The 9,942-nt window shown below is 29.9% G+C and overlaps 1 protein-coding gene across 7 annotated transcripts in view; it reads left to right on the top strand.

The window, feature by feature from the left end:
- The window catches only part of LOC106468706 (lysosomal protective protein-like), a 31,249-nt gene extending 22,979 nt beyond the window's left edge, over nucleotides 1-8,270 (top strand). For all 7 annotated transcript variants that reach the window (XM_013929149.2, XM_022397069.1, XM_022397068.1 and 4 more), the window contains 3 exons: nucleotides 1,582-1,747; nucleotides 4,992-5,081; nucleotides 6,070-8,270. In XM_013929149.2, the coding sequence (XP_013784603.1) occupies nucleotides 1,582-1,747; nucleotides 4,992-5,081; nucleotides 6,070-6,153 (340 nt within the window). In that variant the 3' untranslated portion in view covers nucleotides 6,154-8,270. The remainder of the gene's footprint in view (nucleotides 1-1,581; nucleotides 1,748-4,991; nucleotides 5,082-6,069) is intronic.
- The last annotated feature ends 1,672 nt before the right edge of the window (nucleotides 8,271-9,942 follow it).

Genomic DNA, 9,942 nt, shown 5'->3' with positions numbered 1-9,942 from the left:
TAAGACCACTGATAATTCTATGATACATAAAATTCTGAATTTTTTTTTTTTTTTTTTTATTGATAATACTTAATTATATTTCTGCTGGATTAAAAATAATTATATAATTGTCATTACAGAGTAACTAAATCTTTATTACAAATACTTGCATAAGAATATAGTGACTGGATATCAAACATTGCCGTGGTTAATAGCCTGTCCAATCATTTAAGTTTAATTATTAACCCTTTTCTAATCATTAGACACTAACTACTAAATGTTTTTATCCTGTATTTTGACTGCTAACTTGGTGCTGTCATCTTCAGGGAAGTTTTTAGAAGAACTATATTCTGTGTTGGTACCTACAAATACTCCACCAACAGCTTGGAAATGATAGAACTTAAGAAAAGCACCAAATGACAATCTCTACAATACTAGAATGCACAACCTACTTCCAACTTGAAGATAAATACTACCAACAACAAGAAGGCTTAGCTTTGGGCTCATCCTTATTGCCAGTACTCAGTAACTTCTTCGTGGAACATTTTAAGCTAATGTTCTCAAAACAGCCACTCTATGCTTCTTGGTTTGGCTTGGATCTGTTGATGATACATTCATGACATTTTCATACGCTACAGGCAAGCATGAACCAGCTGAATGAGCAACATCCCATGATGCAATTCATAGTTGAAATAGAAAAAAGATAATAAGCTCACATTCCTTGATATTTTGGTTACCAAGACACATAACTCATATACTACATGAGTTTATCAGGAAATCTAGAGATATGGTTAAATACTTCAACTGTAAATCAAGCCACCCCAACTGTGTAAAGACTGCCTAGTTTCATAAATAAATAATATTTGTAATATCAAGGAAGTTAAGGAAAATGGAAGAAAAACGCATCAGAATAACCTCTTTATAAATAGATAATTGGATAGAAAGAAGATGAAGAAAACAAAAAAATATACACCAAGAATAAAGAGGGAGAAAATTACAGACATGCAGCCATATTCCATTATGTTAAAGTTCTCTGTGAAAACATACAGGGAATACATAGACAATATAAAGTCAGAATAGTATTCAGAAAAAGCATCACAATACAATCTCGATTAGTACACACTAAACCACCTGAAGAATCTAATAAAAAAGAGGAAAAACACCATTTACAATGTCCCCTGTGAATGTGGATACAATACATTATAGAAGCATAAAAAAAGTTCTTCAAAGTTAGAACTTTGGAGCATAATAGCCACACAACACGGTAATTCATGTTCTTAACAGGTGAGACCCCAGTCAAGTGGATAACTCACCAGACTTCCATCAAAGAAACCCAGGATTAAATTTTAACCATTAACAACAGAGATAATAGTCCTTCTCAAAACTTCCAAGCAGACAGTAGCAGATTATCCACCAAAATGTAGGATAAAAAAAAACTAGTTTGTAATTAATATCTGGTTATTCTAAAAAAAAAAAGTTAATAATTAATGTTAGGTGATTGTATAGACTACTAACTACGCAAGTGACTTTTTGTTACAGTTTTGGACCTGAGAAAAAGACACAACCAAAGTTTTTTTTATTTGTAAATAATTTTTCTTCTAGTAATGCTGTGGAAGCTGGCTATAAAAATATTTATGATACAATGAAACCCCAGGTGCTTCAGCTGATAAAATCGGGTCAGGTGAAAGGATTGGTGTATAATGGTGATGTAGACATGGCATGCAACTTTCTTGGGGATGAGTGGTTTGTGGATAACCTACATTTGAAGGTTAGTAAATAGTTGAATCCATTATAATTCTTATAGACTAAATGTACTTGTACAGGTTCCCCAAAAGTTCTCTTTCAAGAGTGAATAAATCCAAAATTAATAGTAACAAATTTTTTATTTATTGCTTTTGAATTTCATATGTCATGCTGTGTTGTAGCCTACAGAGTGCATAATTCTTCTCATGATTCCTGGCATGTGTACATTTTACCGACATCACGACAATACAAATTGCAATGTTAAGCATCCTTTATGTGACATCATTTTAGTGTCTACTGACTGACTGACAGACAACACTTTACTGCATAGTGCTGTGAATAGTTAAAACAGGTGAATTCTCCAGGTGCCCTTTAGTCGTCTTTTGGGGAAGTCCACTGGTGAGAAAGCAGCACGTTTATGGACTCATGATGCTAAAATCTAGGGTTCGATTTCCTGCAGTGGACATAGCAAATAGTTCAATGTGGCCTTGCTCTAAAACAAACAAATACTTTTAGGGTAACAATTATTGTCTGTTTTCTTTTAGTTTACTAGCTAATTAGTAAATATAACCAGACAGTATATACTAACTCCTTTGTTAACCCTTTCAGTGTGGGCGGATGTAATTACCATCCGCTCGACAAGGGAAGGACACTCACGTAAAAAAAAAAAATATGGTAGCTATGTGTGTTCGTCACAAAAATTGGTAAGATTTTGTTAAAGTTTATAAGTAACTAACTGTATCTTGTACACAAAGAATGACATTATTTTAATTATTTCTTTCTAGTAAAAATGCTCTTTATCTACAATACTTATTTGCACTCAAACTATGAATAGTTCATGTGCAAGGTGATTTTTATTTTAAATATAAAAATACTTTTCTTAACTTATAGTTTCATATTTTATTTGCATAACCTCTGGAACCTCCTAAATGAATATCAAAAGTTTTTTCAAGGTAAATATTTTTTTTTCATTTTCTTTACAATATCACTAATTCTGGCTATTATCATCAATGTATGATGCAATGAAATGATTAAAACTAGGAAATAGAAAAAAAGTACATACCTTTTAATTTTTTTGTGGAATATCTTTAATGATTTTCCTGTTGTTAAATTCGTAATTAAGTCTTTTCCTTTTTACATACACTTAATGTTTAATGATTTATCTTCCTTTCTTGTCCTTAACCACTTATTATTCCTCTTGACACAAGTCAACAGTGCACTCAAAGCATATTACAGTAATTTTTGGAGACATGCACAACCCTTCATCGAAATTCTCGTTCAGCATGTAATATCGCAAGCCTTAAGGTGTGATGTATATTTAAAACTTTTAATTATGCATTTTAAAATATAAATAATACACAATTAACTAAAATATGATAGTAAGGCCTAAATACAATTTAAACTATCTCTAATATACTTAGGTAAGAAACAATCGTAAGTGCTATTGTAGATCAAGCAGCCGACAATACTACAGTCAGTTACATGTACTCCGTGGTGAAAACTGGGTGCCAATTTCAATATAACTTGTTAGATTATAGTTAATAACTATACACATAGGTATGTAACATCTACATGTAGGCTATAAAGCTCTACAAATCTGTTGAAGGTAGGCATGGCACCTGTCAGGGGTTGAAAGCATTTTACTTATTTTAACTGTATTCATTCAGAAAACTTTGAAATGTGCAAGTCAAAAGGTTATGTAAGCATCTTGTTCTCTAAACGTACCTCTACTCAACAACCATTGTATTATTGAAGATACAGAAAGCCAAAGTAGAGAATTTCCATAGCTCATTGATCACGTAACAATACATCTGAAGTTAAGTAGGTTTTATAAGTTTATTTTGAAATAAAGGACTTAAACTTAGATAAAATAAAACTTTGAAGCATAACGCATAATATTAATTTCATTCACATACATAGAAAGTAAAGGTGTTTAATTAAATTTTGAATGTAACACAGTGACTTCTGCAGAAAAGCATTTAAAGGGGCACCAGTTATGAAAGGGTTAAGTTGACTTTGCTTACATTCTTTTTATAAAGAAAAAAATTGATAATACTTTGAGAATGTTGAGTTTGCAAGGATACACAGTAGTAAAAATGTTAGGATAATAGAGGCAGATTCAGTTAGCATTCAAGTACCAGTTTCTAACAAATATGAACCTTTGGCTGCTTGAAATTAAGAAGGTTAAGAGGTTTACATAGTGGGGATTCTCATTAGGAACACGTATCAAATCAGTTGAACTGAGGTAATCTTAATGAAGCATACAAAGTTACCTGGACAATAAATAAATTACAGGCTTATGATTTTTTTTTTATGCTATAGTCAGAAGACAATATAGTGAGAGGACAGTTTTAAGATTTAGAAAACAGTCTAGACTCAAATTAAGACACTTCTAATTTTTTTTAAATGTTTATAAAATTTTGGAACAAGTTGTTGTTGTCAGCAGCATTGGATGCTGACACCTTACAAGAATTTTATGATTTCCTGAAAAATGTAGGGAAGATTTCTTTTGATTGGATGTGCAGGGACATCTGTGAAGAACTAGGTGATCATTTATCTATATGTTGTGTTAAAATTGTACTTCATAATTCAGTAGTGCACCATATAATGTTTTCAAGGATTAATTGGTTGAAACGTAAGGGCACCTCTTATATTGAAGTGTTGCATACACCAGAGAAATTATTAAATGATATATTAAGCCATTTAAACGATAAATTTAACCAGTTAACTAGTATGGTGTGTGAAAACCCTTTTAGTGTATAAATATATACCACAACATTTTAATAATTAATATTATTTTCTTGAACTATTTAATAAACCAAACTATTAAAAATGTTAATTATTTGACTGTATATTAGAGTTTTACTTTAGTTATAGTTTAATAGTCTTTTCCCTACTAATTTATTCTAAGAATAGTGTCTGTAATTATTTTAAATATAAAAGCTAATAAATATTTATTAAAAATGGGAAACTTATACCTAAGAAAATTTGGTGTTTTTAATGATGTTCCATTAGTTGACACCAACACTAGTTTTGGTGTACAAAGGGGGAAAAGAAAAGCAGATTAGTGAGTATCTAATACATTATAAAAGTAAATAAACACTAGTTGTGTTACAAATTTTAGTTATGAAGTCTTTCACTTAACTGCTTTAATGCATTTTTCATTTTTGAATTATGTAGTGGTTCAAGAAGCTTTATTGTCTTTGCTTTAAGTTGTAGATTAAAAATTTGTTGGCATAAAATTAATAATTTTGAACTGTAAATTATAGATAAAAGGAGAATTTAGAAACTGGAAATTTGGAGATCAGATTGCTGGATTTGTAAAAGAATTTGATAATTTGACATTTGTCACAATTAAGGTAAGATCTGTTTGGAATTATGAATTGTAATAAATTAATAAAAATGAACATTAGTGATGACTAAAGTATAAAGTGTCTGTGTCCTTACATGCATGTGTAGTTTCTATAACTCATATCAGTTTTCAGTTGTGTTATTGTATAATGTTATGGATACTTGTATTAAAATATTGCCTGTGAATGTGCCTGTAGAAGTTTGAACATTAAACATATTTAAGAGTGAGTATATTTAGCTTTTCATTCTATTTCATTGCATTAATGAAACCTATGAAATGTCAGGTCTAAGTAGTCTGTAAATATTCTTCTCCTACATAAATAATACTATCTGAAATTATAATAAATATTTGAAACTAATTGTTTAAGATTGTGGGGATATTTGTATCTAGGTGGCTCTATAAATTGTTGGTGCACTACAACATTAGCTGCACCAACTGTGTGTGTGTGTGTGTGTGTGTGTGTAAGTTTTGGGGGGGGGGGGTACAGGAGCTACTTGGTCTCTGGAAGCTGTAGTTTTCAAAGTTGCCCTAAATGAAGCCTGAGGCTCCCCATCACTCGTATATTTAAATGAAATTAATATTTTTACAGTCTTGTGTTTCTAGATCTTTTCAAGAAAATACTAAAGGCCAAAACAAAACCATTTAAATGAAAGAGCAAATGTTTTCTAAAGCTTTAAATAAACTTTATTCTTCCTAAAAACAGTATTTATTTCTGTTCTACACCTTTAAATAAAATGCAAATGTTATAAAATTGTGTAGAATTTCAAAAAGCCATGTATTAAAATGCCACTTTTCAACAACTGATTAAATGAATTGTAAAAATTAAATTTCTCACTAATGTTTGTCTGTCTCATTTGGACCCTTTGATTCTCAAATCATGGTTTCAACAAACTTTGAAACAGTTGAAGTTTGCTTTTAATCTGTAAATGTTAGTGTTATAATGCATGACAAGTAAATGATACACATTTAGTTTTTAATTCTTTTCTGTATTTTAGGGCTCTGGTCATATGGTGCCACAGGATAAACCAGGACCAGCTTTCAAGATGATTACTAATTTTCTATTTAATAAACCATTTTAATAGATTTTTAATGGAGTATTTCAGAAGCTGTGAATTGTCACAAGTAGCGCAATCTTAATTTTTTTTTCTATAGCTATTGCTCTTTTTCCAACATGTAATCAGTGATTGAATAAGTTAGTAAATACACTTAACTTTTACTTAATATTGCTTTTACATGCATTTCATAGATCTAGTTTATTTGTGAATATGGAGTTCCTAATAATTGTGTGAAGAAAAAATATAGGCATTTTTTAATTTGTATATTTTCTTTAATATTTGTATTGGAAAACATTGAGTTGGTAATAAATGTATGAATCATGTGACCAAAAAAAAACAACAATTTCTCACAAGTAGCTTTATATATATATATATTTTTTATTATTATTATTATCTATAAATATGTCCCACATTGATATTAAAATGGTTTAGATTGTGTTCAAGAAACTGTTCTTTCAACATTTTTCTTCTACTAGCATTTAAAGGATGATATAGAAAGATGTAACATTCTCAAATGTACCTTGTTTTGTTGTTGTCCTTACAAATTTAATGCGACTTAAAATAAAATTTGTGATTAGTTTTGATGTCCAAATAAGTTTCAGATTAATCCTGGGCTTTGTGGCAAGACAAACTGATTTCCAAGTTGTTGTTTTTTTTTTTAATGGACCTAAGAAATCATATTCATAACTGTGCATATTGTGTGTAGTTGAAAATAGTTAAAAAACAACAACAAGTGCAATATAAATGACCTAGAGTTCAGTGATACATTTGTGTAGAGAGTATAATCCATACATTTTGAATTTAGTGCATACAAGTTTCATTGAATCTAGCACCAGAAATTAAAATTTGTAAAACACACGAGTGAAACCAACATTTCTTTCACCACTACATGTTTCTAAAATGCAAAGACTACCTATTTCTATCTCTAACTATAAACTGAAATAAATAGAATAAAATAACTAGAAATTAAAATGCTGTTGACGAAGAAAGGAATACGAAAGGTTGAAAATGAGACTGAATTGTAATTTTCACTCTTTCTAAATGAAATGAAGACACTTGGAATAAGTGGCAGACATGGGAGGTTCAAGGATAATAAACATTATGCTCTATATAAACATGTTCGTTATGTGTGTATGCATATAAATATAATGTGCTTGTAATTAGTATTCAAAACTCTCAATGCTGATGTAATTTCATAAGCAACTTAACAATACTATTTTTTTACTGTGCTGAATATCCCACCCTAGCCACTTGACTGGTTATGAATATATGTAATCAAACTTTTTTCCAATAAAATACTTCATTTTACTGTTAAAAGTTGCACTGTGACCACAAAATCATGATGTTATGGAGCACAGTTTTTTAATCATTTGTTGCAACCATCTATTTTACACCTGGACCTGTTATACTCATTATAAACTTTTCTGGAGTTGTACTGTGAAAATAAATCTGTGCAAATTTAAATTTGTCTCGTGTTCGTGTGAAATAAGCTAAGCCTTATTTTATTATTATCCTTATTATGAGTTTCCTCATAGATTAGCCATGTTCATGAGGTGTCGCTGCATCTAATTTTAGGGTTATAACAACCACAGATGGTATTTATATGGCTAAAAATGCTGTACTTTAAAGTGCTGCTTCTTGTTTAAGCATTGATTAAGAAGAAATATGACATACTATCAAATGAAACGGTTATTTAAATTCTGGAGAATGCGTTACTGAGAGTTAGTAGGAAAACTATTCAGTAACTTTTATTTGTTAATATTTATACATATGTTTGAAACACTATTTTGAATAGGAAGATTTTTTTAGGCTCCTTTATATCCTTATTGTAAAAGATATCTTGGAAGTTTGGAATCATAGCTATTAGTGTTTTTACACTATCTGTAATTGTAAAGTATATTGTAAAAAAATATCATCAGCTACCCTACTATTAACCCTTAACTGTTTAATTCTAATTCCTCCCATTTTGCTTTAGTAACACAACCTGTGGTTTAGTCATATTTTACTGCAGGTTTTTGTTTTTATTTATTTCATTGCTCTTTATTAGTCCTTTACAGATTTTGTTAGTTAAGCCTATCAATGAACATTGCTTGTAGAACATGGACATTATAGAAGAAGAAATAAACAATTCATTACGAATATTCAAAGTGGACTAGACTTTATTGAATAATGAAAATAAACACCTAATGGTAAATTGTTACAGCAATATATTTTACAGTATTTAGGTGTTAAAGCATGTTAGATGGATGTGTTAAACTTGGAAAATACAAGAAAGCAAAACCAGAAAAGGTGAAGTTACCTACATTTGAGAAAAATAAATAGTAAAGTAATTAAATAATTGCATAATTGATCGATTTTATAGTATGTAATTGTACACGTAAAAATTAATGATGTTTATTAAGTATAATTACACATGTACAAGTAAACAAACAAAAGCATATATCAGTGAAATTTGGTGTCAGATATATATATATATATATATATATATAAATATTGATTACATTGATTGTTAGTAGCCAATTGAATCAGCACTATACAATAATAATAAATTAAATATCGCATTACCGTTATCGGTCCAAGTTGTCAACTTATTCTCATGGCGGATAATGTCCGGCAGTAGTAGCCAAATGCATTGGGGATATCCCATCTTCAGACGAAATTAAAACGCAGCTGTTAATCTAGTCAGGCATCATGGAAAATCAAATAATGGCACAAAGCTGGGTACTTACACCCCCAATTTCTGAGCTTCTAGTCTTCTACTGTCTATAGCCAGTTACCCTTAAATTTCTTGAGGTAGAAATGAAACCACCCTAACATTCCTACTACTTAAACTCCTAACCTCCACTCCTACACAAAGATATTAAATAGAAGTATAAATCCTACCTTGAAAGTTCTTACTCCCAACCTCCTCCCTTTCTCTTAAAGATTTATTCAAGTATAACACATGAACACCGAAACAAGCCCAGGTACTTCAAGTTAGTCTTTCCGTCCCGGTATACCAAATAAAATTATTTAAACAAATTGCTATTAACTACTTATAAATCAAAATAACTAACGACCTCTTTATTTTTATAATGTATTTCTTTAATTGCCTGCCGTTATCTTTCACTTTATTTTTTAATAATAAAACATTATCCATAAAAAATTATAGTTATTACAGACTTTTAAAAACTTTTTAGTTAAGATATAATAATAATACCACTTAGCATGATACACGGAATAACACTGTTAGGTGTGGGTAGACCAAGGATGGGAAAATTTAATTCTCTTATTTTATCAAAAATGGTCAACCGTGCTGTGCCTTCTATAAAAGTCATGTCCAAATCTAAATAGTTAGCATGGACCTCATTATTATTATTACTTCTTTCTATTGCAAATTTATTTGTATGTATTAAATTTTGTGTAAACTTCATATTACTATATTGATGTTGTTTGAAGTTATGCACAATGGGGTATCTGTGCTCTGCTCACCATGGGTATCGAAACCCGATTTCTAGCGTTGTAAGTTCGCAGACATACCGCTGTGCCACTGGGGGCCATATTATTTATGGATATTAAATCATCTATGTAACTGAAAGTGTGAATATGTAAGTTAGAATTTAAATAGTTAGGTTTTAATAGTCTGTAATAACTATAATTTTTTTATGGATAATGTACTATTATTAAAAAATAAAGTGGAAGATAACGGCTATGAAGACTATTATGAAGCTATTAAAGAAATACCTTACACTATTTTTTAATAAATACAAAAATATTTCATTAGGTCGTTAAGAAATTAATGTCGCTTTTTTTTAGATATATCAAAACAAAACA

Source organism: Limulus polyphemus, unplaced genomic scaffold, assembly GCF_000517525.1.
Source record: "Limulus polyphemus unplaced genomic scaffold, Limulus_polyphemus-2.1.2 Scaffold3124, whole genome shotgun sequence".
Classification (NCBI taxonomy): Eukaryota; Metazoa; Arthropoda; class Merostomata; order Xiphosura; family Limulidae; genus Limulus; species Limulus polyphemus.
Note: the sequence above shows the minus strand (reverse complement) of the source record. Positions and strands in the feature narration are given on the sequence as shown.